Here is a 21,552-nt window from a genome sequence, read left to right on the forward strand (position 1 = left end):
AGGGGTCCAACACAACTCGCTGTCGCCAATTCCAGTGAAATCGGATAATAAATGCGGATTTTGTCGGCCAACAACCTTAAATCAACAGATCGGTCTATATGACAGCTGTATTCAAATCTGGAATCATTTGGGCCGTATTGAACAAGAATGTCGAGTGGCCTAACATAACTCATAACAAATTTCAGCGCAATAGGATAATAAATGTGGCCTTAATGGGCCTAAGAACTTAACTCGGCCGATCGGTTTGAATGGGGGCCCATAGCCCATCTTCGAACTTAACCTGCCTTAGAGGCAAAAAGAATCTGTGCAAAGTTTCAGCTTAATATCTCTATTTTTAAAGATTGCAGCATGATTTCAACAGACCGACGAGGAGACATAGCTAGATCGTATGAATATACCCCCATCCTTCGGTCCATAAAAAGACTCAAAATTTTTCAAAAATATCTTATTAGGGGCAGAGGGGAGATTGCTATTTTGACGACTTTGAAAGGATTGCTGCAGAACGTCACATTTTTATACCCTTAACCATAAAGTGGGTGTATACTAATATCGTCATTCGTTACGTATCGAAATATTAATCTTTGGTCCCATTAAGTATATTCTTGATCGCCATGACATTTTTAGTCGATCTAGAGATTTCCGTGCATATGTCCATCCGTCTGTCTATGTGTGGAAACCACGATAACATACGAAACAGCAAAGCTAGGCGCTTACACAAATACTTTTTCTAAGTGAAGGTCGGTTGGGCTTGTAAATGCGCCATATCGGTCCATATTTAGATATATCTCCCATATAAACCTATCTCCCGATGTTACTTCTTGAGCCTCTAGAGGGCGTAATTTTTATCCGATTTGGCTGAAATTGTGCACAATGAGTTTTCCTATTATATCTCACATACGTTCCATGTATGGCCTGAATCAGTCTTAAACCTGATGTAGCTCCCATATACCCCGATCTCCCGTTTATACTTCTTGAGCCTCTAAATGGCGTTATTTTTATCCGATTTGTCTGAAATTGTGCACTGTGAGTTTTTCTATGACCTCTAACATCCGTTGCTAGTATTGTCCAAATCGGTCTTAAACCTAATATAGCTCCCATATAAACCGATCTCCCGTTTATGCTTCTTGAGCCTCTAGAGGGCGTAATTCTTAACGGATTTAGCTGAAATTTTGCACTGTGACTTTTTTTAAGAGTTTAGTTTTTTGAACGACGGCTTCTTCTATGACCTTTAACGTGCGTGTTTTAAATATGGTCTAAGTTGGTCAATAACCTGATGTAGCCCACATATCAACCGATGTCCCGATTTTACTTCTTGAGCCCCTAGAGGGCGTCATTCTTATCCAATTTAACTAAAATTTTGCATTTTTGCAAATTTTATTTCTAACATATGTTACCCGTATGATCCGAATCGGTCATAAACCTGATACAGATCCTATATAAATCGATCTCCCGTTTATACTTCTATCCGATTTGGCTGAAATGTAGCATTGGATCTTTTTCGTCCGAATCGGTCGAAAAACCGATCTCTCGATTATACTTCTTGATCTCCCGATTATATCAGGCAAGATTTGGCTGAAATTTTGGACTTTTTCTATGATCTCTAACATACGAATCGGTCTATAACCTGAAATAATTCCCATATTAACCCATCCTCCGATTTTACTTCTTTGAGACCCTACAGAGCGCAATTCTTATCCGATTTGATTTGAAATTTTGCACAATGGCATCTACTATGGTTTCCAACATCCAAACCAAGTGTGGCCCGAACCGGTTCATAACCTGAAATAGCTCCAATAGCATAACAACTCTAATCCATTATCCTTTGTTTGTCTAAAAGGAAATACCGGGCAAAGAACTTGACAAATGCGATGCATGGTGGAGGTTCGCCCGGCCGAACTAAGCACTGTTTTACTTGTTATAGAGAAGTTTGGCACGGCTGAGGCTGCTTATTGTTCGCTCTTTATTTTGCTTTTTGGCACTGATTTAAGTTCGCCTACAATCATTTTAAAATTTGCTAAGCAGCACGTTCGGACAGGTTTGCTGAGCAGCACATTCCGGATGGTCCTTCCCCCAGTCATTAAAAACCAAAGTCTTTGTCCTCCCCAAGATACTTAGCTCTGCGTTTAACGAAAGCTGGATACTGTTGCAGAAAATGTAACCTTGTCTTATCTTCCTTATAAGCTCCCAGCTATCTTAGTTGGTAGGGAGCTCCGATTACAGAGTCATAGGAGTTCAATTCCCACCAAATGTTTTAGTTGGTATTGTTGTTGTTGTTGTAGAAGTATGTTGTACTCTGAGACGGCAGCCCTTGCACATAAAGGACTCCATCGGGACAATCCGGTACGTACAACCGGCTGCCATGGAATAGAAATGCTTTGGATGTTGTAGCCACATTTTCATGTGGAGGTGGCAATCCTCGTCGAGCTCCTGTTGGTAAGCAAGCTCGTTCCGGTCCAAAGAACCGATCGCGCGGAACAATGTGACCATTGATTATTTAAAGGCGCCAATATCACGCCTTGTCATATCGAGCATCAGAGGCACTCAGCATTTGTGCAAGAGCCGGTGCCGCCCGGCCTCTCACTGAGAGTCTCCGCTTGATACCACTGATTGTCCGCGACTGCTGTTGCAGCTACTTCGTATGGAGCGTTCCACTATCCGCAACCTGTCCCAGTAGCTTGCAGCTAAGCTTATCGTGACAGCATTGAACACCACACAGATTGGAGCTCAAAGGTTCAGCCTTGTGGTGCTCATAGTTATCCTGTGCTGGGGTTGTTGTTCTTATTGTAGCGGTGTGTTGTACAATGAGGAGGCAGTCCTTGCCCATAAAGGACTCCATCAGGACAATCCGGTACGTACAACCGGCTGCCATTGAATAGAAAGGCTTTGGTTGTTGTAGCCACATTTTCTTGTAGAGGTGGCAATGCTCGTCAAGCCCCTGTAAGTGAGCAAGCTCGTATCGGTCCAAAGGACCGATCGCCGGGGGAACATGATGGCCATTAGTTAATTCAAGTCGCCAATAACTCGCCTTGTCTTATCGAGCATCGTAGGCACTCAGTATTTATGCAAGAGCCGGTGCCACCTGGCGTCTCACTGAGACACTCCCCTCTATACCGCTGATTGTCCGCGACTGTCGTTGCAGCTACTCCATATGGAGCATTCCCCTATCCGCAAACCTGTGGACGAGCACAGTAGCTCGCAGCTAAGCTTGTCGTAATAGCAATGAACACCACACACATTGGAGCTCAAAGGTTCAGCCTGTGTGGTGCTCATAGTTATCCAATGACGGGGTTGTTGTTCTTATTGTAGCGGTGTATTGTACACTGAGGAGGCAGTCCTTGCCAATGACTCCATCTGTTCAATACGGTACGTTCAACCGGCTGCCATGAAATTGAAAGGCCATAGTCTATCGCTACTGTGATTTCACAATGAGCAAAAATTGTCCAAGAGAGTCTTAATTGGGATTGCCACTATTGGCTAACCTTACATATCCTTCTTTTGTCATCCTCTTGTTATTTGAAGTTTCTAAGCGATTTGGATGCTTTTATAGGCCGGAATACCCCTAAAAAGTACCTAACATCCGTAGGTTTTTGCACTTTTTCCCGTTAATAGTAACGCAAAGAATAGTCTGTTAAGGTTCTCAACTCGAATTTGACCAATGCAAATGTAAATTTGCCCATGAGAATTCCATTAAGGAAGACGGGCAAACTTCTCAGAGTCTGAACACTGCACTGAGTGCTGTCTGTTTCATATTTAAGCTCAATGGTAAGGGTCCTCCTTTAATAGCTGAGACCGAACGGCGTGCCGCAGAGTAATACGTCTTTGGGAGAAGATTTTACATGGCAAAATACCTCACAAAGTGGGGTAACCACCGCCGAAAAAAATTTCTGATGTCTGCGCCAGGGTTCGAACCCAGGCGGTTATGCTAACCTCTGCGCTACAGTGGCCTCCATTGACTTACCTTACCTAAAAATTATAAAAAGTCACTCGAAATGGTGATTTTGTCTTTAAAAAAATGCGTCTCTACCTTTTACTTCCGACAAACGGGGATCACAATTTCACTTTCACTTTTCTTTACTTGCCTTGCCTCAAACAAAGCAGATAAATCCAATAAATCCTATCTTTCACATCAATTACATTGCCATTTCATTTCAACGGATTCCTCTTCCATTTGTTTTTTCAACATCTATTCATTGTCCGCATTTTTTTGTATTCCTTCTTTTCAGAATACTGTAGACAAACTTGTACAAAGAGCCAATGCATCTCTTGTGATTGGTACATCCTCATGGAAGGAGCAATTCATCGAAGCACTCACTGTGACTGCCGGTAAGTGGTGAAGATAACATTGAAAACTCATTACCCTGAGTTGGGTTGGGTGGGCGATAAAAACCAACCAGCATCACACAACCAATCACTTATTTCCACAACCCACAATGATTGAGAGTCTCAATGTAGTTTTTTCTTTTCTGCTTGTTCTCCTTTATCACAGGCGATGACGATGGCGATGATGGTGAAGAAGGTGGCATGGCTGCATCACCATCATGTTTCGATTATGTGATGCATTTCTTAACGTTATTCTGGAAATTATTATTCGCATTCATCCCACCAACAGGTAAGTCCTTGATGATAGTCCTTGCGATCTATTACACAAAAGTCCTTGAAAGAAATAATTGAAAATCAATTTTTTTAATTGAAATTTAGTTTTTCAAAGAAATGAAGAAAACTTTAGTTTTTAGTTGTGTGGTGTGCTTATTACGAGTTACTAAAATGAGGTACTGGAATTTTGCTTCAGCATATTAAGAATCGATTTTTAGCACAAGTTTCTATATGTAAACTGAATTTGACAGCTAAAAAAAGTAGTGTTGAAAAGTTTCCCGAAATCAACTGTAGAAGTCTTCTCCGCAAATATTTCTGATAGAAAAGTTTGCCGATTTCCTTACAATTTTTTGCCAAGACTTGGGCATGGTTAGAGACACAATGTCAGACATGAACCAACTTATGGGAGTGGTATTGAAAACAATTAAGGATTTTGTAAGTAGCTTACAATTTTCTTTTTAGAGGTTTTTTTTTTATAGTCTTTAGAGCGCACAACAAGCCGATTACTGGCTTAGGTGTATGTCCATATTGGCATGGGGCGGAATAATATCTGCACCCCCTTTTCAACCTAACCTAACCTAAATACCCAAAAGGTATTTACCCGGTAAATTGGGTAAATACCCGGGTATTTACCCATTTATACCCAAAAGCTAGGTGTTTATAATTTTGCAGACGTCTTGGGTATGAAAACATTTTTCAAAAAATTTTTGATGATTTCGTATTCTTTGTATGTAAACCTGACCTTCTGATCTCATAAAATCGGATTTAAGTTATATATAGTAGCTATATAGACCGATCTCCAGACTTCAAAACTTGAGGCAATAAATTGGTCATTTTTTCACCCGATTTCGATGAAATTTGGCACAATGAGTTCTGGTAGACCCTTATTCATTTCTGAGAATTGCGGTTCAGATCGGACTATATTTGGATATAGCTGCCCTTAAACTGACCATCCGATCTCCGGATATAGGGTATTGAGGCCATAAAAGATCCATTTATTATCCGAATTCGATGAAATTTGGCACAGTGTGTTCTGGGGGACCCCTACCCATTCCTGTCATATATGGTACAGATCGGACCATATTTGGATATAGCTGCCATATATACCGATCTCCCGATATTGTGTAATCTTATATATAACAAGTAAAAGCGTGCTAAGTTCGGCCGGGCCGAATCTTATATACCCTCCACCATGGATCGCATTTGTCGAGTTCTTTTCCCGGCATCTCTTCTTAGGCAAAAAAAGGATATAAGAAAAGATTTGCTCTGCTATTAGAGCGATATCAAGATATGGTCCGGTTTGGACCACAATTAAATTATATATTGGAGACCTTTGTAAAATGTCAGCCAATTCGAATAAGAATTGCGCCCTTTGTGGGCTCAAGAATTAAAATAGAGAGATCGCTTTATATGGGAGCTATATCAGGCTATATACCGATTCTGACCATAATAAACACGTATGTTAATGGTCATGAGAGAATCCGTCATAAAAAATGTCAGGCAAATCGGATAATAATTGCGACCTCTAGAGGCTCAAGAAGTCAAGATCCCAGATCGGTTTATATATCAGGTTATGAACCGATTTGAACCATATTTGGCACAGTTGTTGGATATCATAACAAAATACTACGTGCCAAAATTCATTCAAATTGGATAAGAATTGCGCCCTCTAGAGGCTCAAGAAGTCAAGAACCAAGATCAGTTTATATGACAGCTATATAAGGTTATGGACCGATTTGAACCATACTTAGCACAGTTGTTGGATATCGTAACAAAACACGTCGTGCAAAATTTCATTCCAATCGGATAAGAATTGCGCACTCTAGAGCCTCAAGAAGTCAAAACCCCAGATCGGTGTATATGGCAGCTATATCAGGATATGGACCGATTTGAACCATTCTTGGCACAGTTGTTGGATATTATAGCAAAACACGTCGTGCAAAATTTCATTCCAATCGGATAAGAATTGCGCACTCTAGAGGCTCAAGAAGTCAAGACCCAAGATCGGTTTATATGACAGCTATATCAGGTTATAGACCGATATGGCCCATTTACAATACCAACCGACCTACACTAATAAGAAGTATTTGTGCAAAATTTCAAGCGGCTAGCTTTACTCCTTCGGAAGTTAGCGTGCTTTCGACAGACAGACGGATGGACGGACGGACGGACAGACATGGCTAGATCGGCATAAAATTTCACGACGATCAAGAATATATATACTTTATGGGGTCTCAGACGAATATTTCGAGTAGTTACAATCAGAATGACGAAATTAGTATACCCCCCATCTTATGGTGGAGGGTATAAAAATCAATTTGTGTTTGTAGGTTTGTTTGTGTGTTTCTTATAGACTCAGAAACGGCTGAACCGTTTTTTTTTTTTTTAATTTTCACAAATGGTGCATAATGACCCCGTGGTGAAAATAGGGTACTAAATTTTTTGATATCTGAAGGGGGGCGGACCCTCCCCCTTACCCTAATTTTCAGAAACGCCAGATCTCGGAGATGGGTGGTGCGGTTTAAGCGAAATTTTGTGTGCTCTCATATAGTACCCTAAAAATAAAAATGTGGTGTCCAAATTTCGGATGGGGTACCTAGGGGGGCTGCCCCACCCTAAATCCTACCAAACATATATTTAGACCAATCACGACAATATGGAACTCAAATGAAATGTTTTCACGATAAAAAAACGTATCTGATATTCAATTGTCGGACCAAGTGCTAGGGGGACCACCCCAACCCCCAAAACACCCCTAAATCGGACATATTTACCGACCATGGCGATATGGGACTCAAATGAAAGGTATTTGTGAGTAGAATACGAATCTGATATCCAAATGTGGGACCACGTTTTTGGGGGTTCACCCCTTTCCCAAAACACCCCCCAAATAGGACTTATTTACTGACCATGGGAATATCGGGCTTGAAGTATGGTGCTCAAATTAAAGAAATGTGGAAGTAGGCCACGTATCTGATATCAACTTTATCAATAAGGGGTTTAAGTGAATGGTATTTGAGATTAGAAAACGAATTTGATATCCAATTTTGAGGCCAACGGCAATATGGGATTCAAATATATGAGAATAGAGCACGTTGCTGATATATTTTCAGGGCATAGCGTTTGGGGGACCACCCCAATCGCCAAAACACCCCTAAATCAGGCATATTTACCCACCATGTCAATGTGGAGCTTATATGAAAGGTGTTGGGGGGTAGAGCAAGAATTGATACCCATTTTCGGGACCAATTTTCGGGGGATCTACCCCTTTCCCAAAATACCCCACAAACAGCAATTTTTTAGTGATCATCTCAATATGGGGCTCAAATAAAGGTATTTGGGAGAAGAATACGAATTTGATATCCAAATGTAGGACCATGTATAAAGGGCATCACCACTTACCCAAAACACCCCCAAAGAGAAAAAATTTTCGACCATGCCAATATGTGGCTCAAATGGAAGGTATTTGAGATTAGAAAACGAATTTGATAACCTATTTTGGGGCCATGTGTTTGGGGACGCCCCATCCTGTAAACTCCTCTTAAGCCAATGGCAATATGGGTTTTAAATACATGGTATTTGAGAGAAGAGCACGATGCTGATATTTTGTCAGGGCCAAGTATCTGGGGGACCATAATAAATCACCTATTACGGATGCTGACTGAGAAGGGATTTGAACCCATCTGCCACGTAGAAGATGTTATAATACTACTTAGGGGTAAGAATCCGTAACAGCTATGCAGAAGGGCCGAAAGGTCTTGCATATGGCATACGATTGGGCTTATCCTAGGGTTATCAATGTTAACCTAGAGATGAGTAAAATTTGCCTGTTGACGAGAAAGATGAAGATGAGAATCCTTAGATCTGTTTTCGACTGTCTAACCATAATATGGTCCTGCAGGCGGAGATCCGGGCTATTATGGTGTTGTGTTAACGTCAGGGTTATAACAATCTGGTCGATAAGACAACAAACAGTCTTGGAGTGCAAATTGCAAATGTTGCTCATGAACATTCCACTAAGGAACAGGGGCAAACTTCTCACCTAGCAGTGAGTGCAGTCCGATTCAAGTTTAAGCTCAATGATAAGGGGTCTCCTTTTTACAGCCGAGTCCGAACGGCGTGCCGCAGTGCGACACCTCTTTGGAGAGAAGTTTTGCATGGCATATTACCTCGCAAATGTTGCCAGCATTAGGAGGGGAAAGCCACCGCTGAAAATGTTTTCTGATGGTCTCGCCAGGATTCGAACCCAGGCGTTCAACGTCATAGGCGGACATGCTAACCTCTGGGCTACTGTGGCCTCCAGTCTTGGAGTGTAAGAAGGCGACAACGACTTCTCTGAGGATGGCACGTTCCGCATCGTTTTGGGTGACGGGCCATAGCGGTAAGTCCGGCAAGCTTTTTCAACTCAAAGAACCGGGTGGAGCATGTCGTTAAGGATTAGATAAGTTTATTGCTCTGGAATAGGTGGATAAACTATTGGTGGCGTAACTTAGGGGTATGTGGTAGACTGTACGCCACAGGGAACTTTTAATCGCCTCTCCAATAGGCGACCATCTTAAATAGCCTGCTATAAATCCTAACTGAAGAGGGATTTTGAAGTGCCTGACACCAAATTTAATGCACTGGCTCACAGGTACTTTAAGGTAGTATTGGTTCAGGCGAACAAATGATCGACAACACATCGACATCGGCTGATTTTATAGAGGAAAAACTGTCGATTTCGATGAATTGGCGAACAAATCGAGTTATTGGTTGTTGTTGTAGCCACATTGCATATGGAGGTAATGATCCTCGTCAAACTCCTAAAGATGAGTAAGCTCAGTCCATAGGACCGATCGCTGCGGAAACGTGATGACCGTTGGTTATTTAAAGGTGCATCATAGGCACTCAGTAATTAAGCAAGAGCCCATGCCGCACAGCCTCTCACTGTGACTCTCCACTCGATACCACTGATTGTCCGCGACTGCAGTTGCAACTACTCCGTATACGATGCATCCCACTATCCGTAACCTGTGGACGCGTCCGGTAGCTCTCAGCTGAGCTTCTCGTGATTACTACATATGGCCACCACACAGATCGGAGCTCAGTTCCAGTGTTAGTGGTCGTGTCCCTTAGAATGAGACAGCCACTGGTAGATGGGAGTAGGTTTCACCATCTCGTGTTAATCTAGGCAACGATAGGAAACTTGATTGAATTGGAAGTGGTTTCGGTACGGACACCCGAGACGGCACTCAAGGTCGAGTGGGAGACGCAATTACCAGCGGCACAATTTCTGTTTGATAAGACTCTGGTTGCTGTTATTGTTTTTGTTGTTGCAGGCTGTTGTACACTGAAGCGGCAGCCCTTGCTGATGAAGGAATCCATCAAATCAATCCGGTATGTATAGACCGGCTGTCATGAGATTGATGAAACTCGGTTATTGCCATCTGGTAGTTCATGATACTCGGATAATCCAAAACTAGAGGTGGGAACAAATCTGCGTGTCTACATAAAGGACCCGGCACAGAAAGACCATGAGCGGCATACGTGCTGGAACTATCAGCTCCGATTTGTGTGGTGTTCATCGTCATCATGAGAAGCTCAGCTGACAGCTACCGGGCGCGTTCTTAGATTGCGTATAGTGGAAGTATATACGGAATAGCTGCAACTGCAGTCCTAGACAATCAACGATACCGGAGGGAGAGTCTCATTGCTTAAATACTGAGTGCCTATGATACACGATATGATAAGGCCAGTTATTGGCCATAACGTTCCCGCGGCAATCAGTCCCATGGACCGGAACAAGCCTGCTCACCAATGGAGCTTGCAGAGGATCCCTACCTCCACATACAACTGTGACTATAACATAAAGAATCCAGAGGCTAATTTTGTTTAAGACTGCCTGACCGTAATACGTACTGCAGGCAGAAATCAAGGAGGTCACGAATTGCGTGCAATGATACATTGTCAACGCAAGAATGTTTTACAATTAGGGCAATAGTAGTCATTACGTTAAGATCACCAACGGTCTTAGGTTAGGTTAGGTTTAAGTATCAGACTCAATTAGACGTTTTCGTCCCTTGTGATACCACAGGAACAAAAGAAGGAAGATTCCTTCTAGTTCCTACAGTTGACCCATCCAGATTGTTTTAGAAAGCCCAACATCTTGCGAACGTTCACATACGCTAAATCAGTTAGGTTCTTAAAGAAATGAGAACCTAAAGTGTAACTCTTTCTGACTGCTGGTGCGGGACTTACACACAGAAGATGTTCTGTAGTCTTTTAGTCTTCGATGTCCTCACAAAAGTCGTTACTGGCAGTCTGTCAGCATGTTTTTCGATTAGACAGTGACCTGTCATGACGAACACAATGACTGAGACATCTGTTCGAGCCAGTGACAGCAAAGCGGTAGACCTTTTCCAGTCTAAATTCGGTCACATAGTTTTCGAATGCTCCTGTTTGTGACCATTAATCATTCATTGCCCTTCGGGCCTGATCCTGAAAACTAAGCTTACATGCCGCTAGAGGCATACCCACAGATTCCAGTTTCCCTGGAATGTGTAAGGTAGTTCCTAGTCTCGCAAGCTCGTCCGCTTTCCAATGCCCTGGGATATCACTGTGGCGCGTCACCCAGAACAGGTGAATTTTGAACTGTTCAGCCATCTCGTTGAGAGATCTGCGACAATCGAAGGCGGTTTTTGTTTTCAGAAATACGATCTCCAAGGATTTTATGGCTACCTGGCTGTCTGAGAAGATATGTATACCAATTGTCTGTATGGCATTATATTTTAGCCATTCCACCACTTTAATGCAAGGATCTCCGCTTGATACACACTGCTGTCGGGTAACCTTTTCGATGTGACCAGTGCTAGATCTTTAGACCATCCGTACAGAAGTCTATGTAACTTCTATTACCATGAATATCGTAGTTCCAATCGGGTCTATCAGGAATAGTGATACAGTACTATTCAAAAAACAGCTCAGGCAGGGTGTAATCAACACTGTCTGGAACATTGGACATTGTATCAAGGATAACACAGTGTCTGTAGCCGCCACATGGCCCAAGAGAGAGCTCCCTTAGCCTCACGGCAGTAGTTGCTATGCTACCGTTATGTATTCCTTGACAGCCAGAGAATCCTCTATGTAGCCGACTAGGTCGTGCAGGGCTGTTTCAGTGGACTTGCCCATACTATATCCAACGGTCTTAGAGTGTATGAAGAAGATTAACGCCTTTTCTGAGTAAGGCACTGTCTGCATAATCTGGTTGCCGTGATATAGCGGAACAGGTAAGGGGGAATGAGAGGGCTGACGGCTTGGCTGAAAGAAAGCGAAGACTTTTGAGGCGACAACAGTGCGAAAAACGCGCCAAGAATCGTACGGAAAAATCCGGAAGGTGACGAACAGAGGCTAATACTGAGGGGTAGTAAGAAGCAAATCAATACAGCATTGGATATAATTACGGAATTAAGCGGTTGATACGATACCACAGTTTAAACGACTTGGATGAGTTTGGTGTGGTACTAAACGAAATCGCGATATAGAAAACCAGTCAATTGTTATTACAAAGCAAAACACATTTTCTGCCTAGCTTTAAAAAACGTTTTTTTTATCCCTCTACCAAAGAATGGGGGTATACTTACTTCGTCATTCCATTTGTAAAACAATGATGACCATGACACTTAGTCAAGACAATGTAACCATGTCCGTCCGTCTGTGAAAAGCACGCAAAATATGGGATCTTAACATCATGATAATTGAGCTCTCATGATATCAAGATCCGATATTTTGCGTGCTTTTCACAGACGGACGGACATGGTTACATTGACTTGACTAAGTGTAATGTTCATCATTGTTTTACAAATGGAATGACGAAGTTAGTATACCCCCAATCTTTGGTAGAGGGTATAAAAAAAACGATTTGGCTGAAATTTTGCACAACCACTTATTTGGTCATCTTCAACATAGTTGCCAAATATGGTCTGAGTCGGTCCATAACCTGATATAGCTCCCATAACCGAACAATTTGCACAGTGACGGTTTCTATGACATCTACTTGACTAGTATGGTCCGAATCGTTCCAAAATCTGACATGGCTCTCATATAAACCAATCTCCTGATTTTATTTCTCGAGCCTCTAGAGTGCGTAATTCTTACCCGATTTGACTGAACTTTTGCACAGTGACTTTTCTTATGAATGTACGTGTCAAGTATGGCGATCTTGAGCCCCTATAAGGCGTAATTCTTGTCTGAACTTTTGCACAGTGACTTTTCTTATGAATGTACGTGTCAAGTATGGCGATCTTGAGCCCCCATAAGGCGTAATTCTTGTACGATTTGGTTGAAATTTACACTATGGTATATACATCCGTGCGTGTGTGTGTGTGAATCGGTTCATAACCTGATATAGCTCTAATAGCATACCAAATCTTATCCATCCTACACATATAGAAATAGTTTTGAAAAACAACAACTTTGGTCGAAAAAACCGCTAAGAAAATTGTTAATTTTCCTGCAACAATTTATTTTGAATCTCAACGAACCAAAGTAAAAATTTGTTGTTAAAAGGCACTCTTTGCAAGGCAACATATAACAACAACCACAATATATCCATAAGCAAGGTGTACAATTGTGAGGTTTTCTGCAATAGTGGACTGTATTTTAGTGTGAAACTCACAATTGTAAACCCATGCAAATAGAACAAAAAAAATAGAAAAAGCCAGAGTTAGGTTTATGCAATTCAAAGTTTATTTTTTGGTCTCCGTAAAGAGCTTCGTTCTTACCGTAGAGTAAGCTGGTTTCTTTTTAAGTGAAGAGACAAAGTATTTCATACATAGCAAAAGGGCTAATTCAGCGCAAGGTGAATTGGAATATTATTTCAAGATGGAAACTATTGGGCAATTTGAGCGAAAGCTCTAGCCTTTGGTGAGGTTGATTGTGCCAAGGGTTTCCATTGATGCAAACTAGCAAATATTTTAACCGTTAAATTCAATTTAAAAATCCACATTCATTATAAGAGTAATTCATTATTAACTTATTATTAAACTTAACCTACTTTGTTGAACACAGTTCAACACAAGGCAAAAAACCATTTAACCAGCCAACGCATGTGCTTTGCTTCGGGTGGTGGTGTTTTTGTTTTCTTTATTCGGCTTGCGCTGCTCGGGTTTTCCTCTGTCACTCTCTACTATTACCCTTAAAAACAAATTTTAATAATTTTGGAATTGAACTCATGATCTCATGTTTGGTAATCTTGCACGCATCCTTTAGCCGGACAATATTCTGCAATGGAATCTCGACAAAAAATTATCTCAAAATTTTATATCTGTAGGAAATATTATTTAAAAAATGTAATTTCATAGAAATTACTGTTACAATTTAATTTGTATAGAAAATTTTGTCAACAGATTTGTTTAAAATTTTACATAGTTTGACGAGAATATTTTTTAGAAATTTCATTTCCATTGAAAATATTTCAGAAATGTTCTACCCATTGAAAATTTCCTAGATTTTCATGTCAATAACATCCTTCAAATCCTTGCTCCCTGGAGTAAGTATTCCACTCATCTAGCTTCACGCTAATATGTCTGTAGTTTCCTTACCCTCCCAGCTTTCTTGTCCACTTCCAACTTTTCAAGCAAACTTTTCTGCATCCCTCAAGATTCGTTTTTGTAAAATTCCTCATTTCCAGATTACCATAGCCAAGAAAACTTGCCAGAGTTAAACTTTGATAAGTCTCACTGCTCACATTGTTGTCAATCCATCACTCTGACACTTTGCCAACACTTACCTTCGCAACCGCTCACCTTTGGTGTGGTGCAAGTGGAGTGGATGTGACCTGACAGCTAACCACATTGCTCAATAATTCATACTTACGTTGTACGTGGAAGGCAACACATTGGCTTATCAAAACCAGTTGTCACGTATCTGCAAGAATTCTTTCCAAGAGTATCTGCTGTTGTTTTATTCTCTAGGGCTGTTGAAAATAAGTGTTTATAGCACTCCCATAACGACGCCTATGTTTGTCATAAGACCCACACGTTAAGGTGTGCTCTCAACCTGATGAGTTTGAGCGATTCATTTCGTAAGTATTTGATAACTTTAGATATATTTTTTTTCTTTTTTTTGAGGATGTTAGCTTAAAGTATTCAAGTCCTTGGAAGAGAGGGAGAAAAGGTGTTGAAATCCTTGAAATAGAGAGAGAGAGGTGAAGAGTGGCAGAGCTATTGTTATGACTAAAATTCTATTTGGCAACTGGTAATAAATGCTAAATGCTTTTAAAGTATTGAAAAACAATGTTGCTATAGGGTGATTTTTTTATAAGGTTCAATATCGCACATTAAAAATATAATTTAACAGTCCTACATGCGTTCTCATTGTCCACGTACTTAGTATGGACTGCGTCGCCCTGAATGGTTTTACATGCACCAAGTTTGCTGATGTTAGTTCTCTGGCCCTTACGGCCAATTCGTCTGCTCCTTCCTTCCCATTTACATCGCTGTGACGCAGCAGCAAAACGTTGTGGACTATGCCATCTTCAGAGAAGCCGTTAATCTCCTTCTTATAGCCTAAGACTGTTTGTGAACCTTCCGTTATGGTTATCATAGCCGTACAGGCCATTGGTTATTTAAAGGCGCCAATAGCCCGCCTTTTCATATCGACCATCATAGGCACTCAGAATTTGTGCAAGAGACGATGCCGCCTGGCCTCTCACTAAGACTCTACGCTCGACACCGCTGATTGTCCGCGACTGCCGTTACAGCTACTTCGTTCCACTATCCGTAAACTGTGGACGCGTCCGGTAGCTTGCAGCTTATCTTCTCGTGACAGCAATGAACACCACACAGATCGGACCTCCATGTTCTAGCCTATGTGGTGGTCATAGCTATCTTCTCGCACTCTGCCGGAGTTCTCCAATTTCTGGCTCGGGTATTTCCAATCTCGTCACGTTACCCATAGTTGCTTGATTACAAATGGATTTTTTTTTATTCATTCTCTCATTGTCATAGTCATAATGAGCCGAAAATCTACATAGAGTTGTGTATACGTCGGGGTCACAAGAACACTGAGATCCGCACCGCCGGCAGCTCTGGAAGTGATGGTGGATATGCACCTCTTCGGAACTTTGCCGCCAAGGTCTCGCTTAAGCTAAAGGAGCTTGGCATGCTCAGGGAGGACAGGTGCTGCCACAATTCCATTCTGGATGTTATGAATGTGGGCGGAGAGACTGAAGAGGATCTCCGACTACCTGGCACCAGTACCGACTCGGGTAAAGTTATTCAGGATTCCTTTTTTCCGAGAGGGATAAATAAAGTGCTAATGCTGTGTTTGAGGAGGATGGGAACTGGATCTTCACTGATATGTCCAAAATGGGGTAAGGGACGGAGAGACTGAGGAGGATCTCCGACTACCTGGCACCAGTACCGACTCGAATAAAGTTATTCAGGATTCCTTTTTCCCGGGAGGGATAAATAAAGAGCTAATGCTGTGTTTGAGGAGGATGGGAACTCGATCTTCACTGATATGTCCAAAATGGGGTAAGGAACGGAGAGACTGAGGAGGATCTCCGGCTACCTGGCACCAGTACCGACTCGGGTAAAGTTATTCAGGATTCCTTTTCCCGGGGGGGATGAATAAAGGGCGAATGCTGTGTTTGAGGAGAATGGGAACTCGATCTTCACTGATGTGTCCAAAATGGGGTAAGGGATTGGATTGGGAGGAAGGGGATCTATCGGTATGTCTCTGAGACGACCGGATGAGTGAACGGTCTTTCAGGCAGAGATCTGTGCCTTTACAATAGCCGCAAGAGAAATTCTGGTAAGGGATTTACCGTCCTCCATACTAAGGGTGTATGTGCGCAGTATGGCTGCGCTCAAAGCCGAGGACGGTGAAGTCGAGTGGTGTGGCAGATTGTTCGGAGTCTTTGGATAGGCTCCCAGCCTATGATGGGACGCTGACATGCCTACCATGGGGGCCGCAGACGAATGCACCAGCAGTAGTTCGTCTGCGCCGGGCCAATCAGTCACCGGTTTTGCTTACGTGCTATTTGTCGGGCTACAGAACACAGGAGACTGCTAGGGAACTCTGGCCAGTCAACGAGCGACTAGGGTTTTAAATGGACCGAACTGGGCTCCGAGTGAACTCACCTCTGTTAAGCAACCCATTCACCCCAACTTAATCTGTATCTATTGCCCTGGTATGCGTGTTTCTCATAGCCGCCCCTTCTATATGAGCCAGTGGACTATTTTCGGAGTAAGCCAAAATTTCGAGCCTTTGACCGTCCCCTTAGAAGTATTATAACGTCGCATATGGGTTATCCGGTACACCCGATACCGATCTAATGATAAGATTTTCGTGTCGGTCCTCACATTGCTAAAAATCCCCTCGATATCAATGCGCACCGCTAGCCTGGCTAGCCATCGAAGGATTCTTCTCCCTTATATACAACCTTGTGCTGGACAGTCTCCATCGGAAGTCCTCTGGCAAAGGAATGCTGAAGTAGCACCTGAGCAATTCGCCGGTTTTTCTACTCTTTATCATTATGTCCACTCCATGGTTTTGGGAGAAAAGGAGTTAGGTTTACAGTTCTATATGTAAACCTAACTCCCTTTCTCCCAAAACCTGGAGACAGTCTCCATCGGAAGCCTTCTGGCGAAGGAATGCTGAAGTAGCAATTTGCCGGTTTTTCTAGTCTTTATCATTAAGTCCACTCCATGGTTTTGGGAGAAAGGCCGTTAGGTTTATACGACTTTGGTGGCACATAACTTGCCTTACCAGGTTTGAGTATGAACTGTAGCCTTACCTCTTGCCTGACCTACATGTGTTTTCTTGGCATTCTGTGAACGTAGTGGTCTAATGGGCCGTCTACTCCTTTTTTCTATAGGAATGCCTGAAACATTCTATTAGTCCCCGATTACTTAAACGGTTGGAAGCTCCTGAAGGCTTCCCTTATTATAGAGTCCTTAATGGTAAGTCCTCAATCAACCTCATGGTTCCTAACCTTCGGGGTCTCTGTGTATCGCGTCGTATCCTGTGGAAAATGCGTTTTCATAGAAAGCCTCAGCATGTTTGGCGATGTCATCGCACTTACTCTCATGTTGTCTACTAACGCACAGTGGGCCAAACGGCAAAAAATTTAAAATAAGTCTACAACTTATTATCTGTTGATCTTAACGGTACAAAATGTTATGTAGAGGAGGACATATCTTTAATACAGGATGAGATACAGGGTGTCAAAGTTGACCGCGTTGACTTTTCCAACCTTCCTGGAGCCATAACTTTCGATCCATAAAAATTCCCTTAAGGAATAGAGGCAAACTCCCTATATATAGCCTCCTTTTTATAGCCGAGTCAGAATGGCGTGCCACAATGTGACACCTCTTTGGGGAGAAGTTTTTACATGCCATAGTTCCTCCCAAATTCGCCAGCATGAGGACTGGATAACCACCGCTAAAACTTGTTATTCTGATGTTCTTGTCAGGATTTGAAACGAATGGTTCAACATCCTAGGCGGTGCGCTGCGGTGGCTTCCTTGGCCCATAACCCACTTTTAAAACATTTCCTATTATAAAGTCTGCGGACCTCCTTCGCAATGTTGCAAATCTTTCCGGTTTTCCAGGGTTAGGTAAGGCTTTCTTTCCTTTTCCAACCAAATAGGCTGCAATTTGGAATATCGCCTTCTCAGTGGATAGAAAATCTTCAAGCAAAGAATGTTCACTATAAGTAAGCCTCTTGACCTAACCTTACCTCCCCATTTTCAATATTTTCAAGATTTAGATCACAACAAAAAAATTTTTTAATTTCCTAACTACTAAAAAAATCACCCTATCTCTGACTTCATGTCCCAGCTCTATGGTTCCAATGACAAAACCTTGAACTTCCTGTTGGCGGCCTTGTTTTTGTATATGTATATATATATAGTGTGTGTGCTGGGGTCCCTTAATGTCTGCGGCACGCCAGCGGTTGTGGCCTTCTGGGCGAGCAGCAACAGCAAAAACAACAGCTTCAACACCAACATCATGCCGTGGCGTGACTGTTATTAAATTAAGTAATATACGATATACAATTTTTAGCGTAATACTTGGCGAACGTGTACGAATGTGTATAACATGGTGTTTTGTAGTACTGCCTTCATTGTTTTTAGACCACACACACACACAAACACCATCGACCTAAACAAAATGAAGCCAAAAATGCAAAAACGGAACACTACAATGACAACGGCAACAACACCAAAACCCATCGCCTGCTATTCAAAGTTGGCATTATACTGATGATGGGGGGGGGGGGCTATGGCGGTGGTGTCAACAACATCACCATAATAGAAGTAGAAGAAGCATAACACCATACAACAACTACACATTCACAACAGGTGTTGCCATGTCAAAGTTTAGGCCACATCCTGCTTGTTGATGTTTTGTTGTAGTCGGTTCTTTGGTTTGTTTTTTTTGGATTATTTTTTCTACTGTCTTTGTTTAGTTTAACGGTTTTAAATGATTTGAGAGTTCGTGTTGCGGTTAAAGTTTCATAATCATTACAAGTTGGAGTTTTATTTTTTGTAAAGTCCAACATGTAAAGGAATATTGCCAGTAGATAAACTAAAACTGACCAGATGGTTGCAAAATACTTTTTATTAACTTGGAGCAGATGACATTGCATTTAGTCAATTTGGCCCTACACAGCTGCGATACAAAATGACATCGGTAGAGCAGTCTTCTCTCAATAGAAGAATCGTTCGATGTCAAGATATACACTTGGGCTGTATACACCGACATCGAAGTGGCTTTTAACAATGTAAGGACCGCCACGCTCATACAATCCTTAGGCCAGTATCGGATGGACCGGGTCCTTAGAATCTCGATTAACCATACGCTAAGGAACAAGTGGATAAACTGTTGGTCCCACGAAATAAAGATGGAGGCCATTGTAGTGCAGAGTATAGCGTGTCCGCCCATGAAGCTGCGTCTGTCCTCCTTCATCGAAAGGGTGTTAGATTTGGCATGCGATTTGGCTAGACCTTTGAATCTGAATGTACACCTAGAGAAGTCTGAGATCTACCTATTTACGAGGAAGACGAAAGTGGACCACTTCGAGGCACCGACAAGGTCAAATACTTGGGAGTGATCTTGAATTGGAAATTGGACTGAATTTGCGACAGCCAAGAGCCTACTGAGAAGGCTCACAATTGTTGGGCACTATATAGACGGGTCGTAGGCTCGAAATGAAACCTGAATCTGGGAATAGTCCACTGGCTCTACAGGAGAGAGATTAGACCAATGCTAGCATACGCCTTAGCAGATTGGTGGACAGCGATGGAGAAAAAGTGCAATAAAAAAATATTGGGTTGCCCAAAAAGTAATTACGGATTTTTCATATAGTCGGCGTTGACAATTTTTTTCAGTTATCAGCTGTTACTTTTAGTTTGCTTTAGAAAAAAAGTGTAAAAAAAGTATATTTGATTAAAGTTCATTCTAAGTTTTATTAAAAATGCATTTAGTTTCTTTTAAAAAATCCGCAATTACTTTTTGGGCAACCCAATATAAGAACGGATTCAGACAACAGTTTGTCTGCTAGTCTTACATCGTTGTTTATCTCTCAGACCTACGAATGACCTTTCTTGGCGTGCTCTCATCTTCGAGTACTCTCCTGTATATATTGGAATGTTCCATAGCAAGCATGTCAAAGGGTATCATGCCTGCTGCCACATGTGCTGCGACTCTTGAAATGGTTCTGTAGCCACTACATACTCGGAGACTGTTTCGTCTAGCTATCGATGTCATGTGGGATTTAAAGACGTCCTAAGCCTCGGTTCGCAAAAAGGGGCTCTACAGTAGGCAAGAATTTACGAGACTTGTGAGTAGCACTCTTTGACATTGTCTCGAGCCGCCAATATTTGGCATCATTCTGGAAGGTGTATTCCACGTGCTGATTGAATTTCAAACGTCTATTAAAACTTTAGTCAGGTTCTCATTTTTTCTCTTCCCACTTATGAGTACAGCCTCCGTTTTATATTTTGCCAGATGTAGGTTCATTGTTTTTAACCAGTCTTTAACTATTTTGATTGTATCGTTCGAGTACAGCTTTACCTCATTCAAGTGACTTGCCTGGACTAATATGGCAATGTCATCTGCAAATCCAACTATTGACGCTTCTTCTGGTAACTTTAGTCTTAATATACAGTCATACATGATGTTCCACAAAAGCGGACCAAGTACAGATCCTAGATTTTACATTATATGAAACGACTCCCTTTTCAGTATCGACACATAGTACTTGGTTCGAGAAATAGTCTTTATTTCTTAATGAAAAACAAGTAAAAAGGCGTTAAGTTCGGCCGGATCGAACTTTGGATATCCACCACCTCGGGTATACATGTAAACTGCCATTCGTCAAAATCCAGTGAAAAAAGCATACCTTTTGCCCCATAGCAGTTATATCGAAATATTTTCCGATTTGGACCAAATACTAAGAAGTGCAAGTTATGGTCTTTTAGTAGCTATATCTAAAAATAAACTGATCTGAATGATCTGATCTGAATCTATATACGACACGGATGTCGAAAGTCTAACATAAGTCACTGTGTCAAATTTCAGTGAAATCGGATTATATTTAAATGCGCCTTTTATGGGGCCGAGACTTTAAATCGAGATATCGGTCTATATGGCAGCTATATCCAAATCTGGACCGATTTGGGGCAAGTTGCAGAGAAATGTCGAAGAGCCTAACACAACCCACTGTCCCAAATTTCGGCGGCATCGGACAATAAAGGCGCCTTTTATGGCCCCAAAACCTTACATTGAGAAATCGGTCTATATGGCAGTTGTATCGAAATCTGAACTGATATGGGCCAAATTAAAGAAAGATGTCGAAGGACCTAACACAACTCACTGTCCCAAATTTCAGCAAAATCGGATAATAAATGTGGCTTTTATGGGCCTAAGACCCTAAATCGGCGGATCGGTCTATATGGGGGCTATATCAAGA

The 21,552-nt window shown here is 41.9% G+C and overlaps 1 protein-coding gene across 10 annotated transcripts in view; it reads left to right on the forward strand.

Annotated features, from left to right (window-relative positions):
* Positions 1-21,552, forward strand: part of LOC106082975 (sodium/calcium exchanger 1) — a 577,326-nt gene that overhangs the window by 544,712 nt on the left and 11,062 nt on the right. For all 10 annotated transcript variants that reach the window (XM_059363418.1, XM_059363420.1, XM_059363416.1 and 7 more), the window contains 2 exons: positions 4,224-4,323; positions 4,487-4,609. In XM_059363418.1, the coding sequence (XP_059219401.1) occupies positions 4,224-4,323; positions 4,487-4,609 (223 nt within the window). The remainder of the gene's footprint in view (positions 1-4,223; positions 4,324-4,486; positions 4,610-21,552) is intronic.

Source organism: Stomoxys calcitrans, chromosome 2 (assembly GCF_963082655.1).
Source record: "Stomoxys calcitrans chromosome 2, idStoCalc2.1, whole genome shotgun sequence".
NCBI classification, from domain to species: Eukaryota; Metazoa; Arthropoda; class Insecta; order Diptera; family Muscidae; genus Stomoxys; species Stomoxys calcitrans.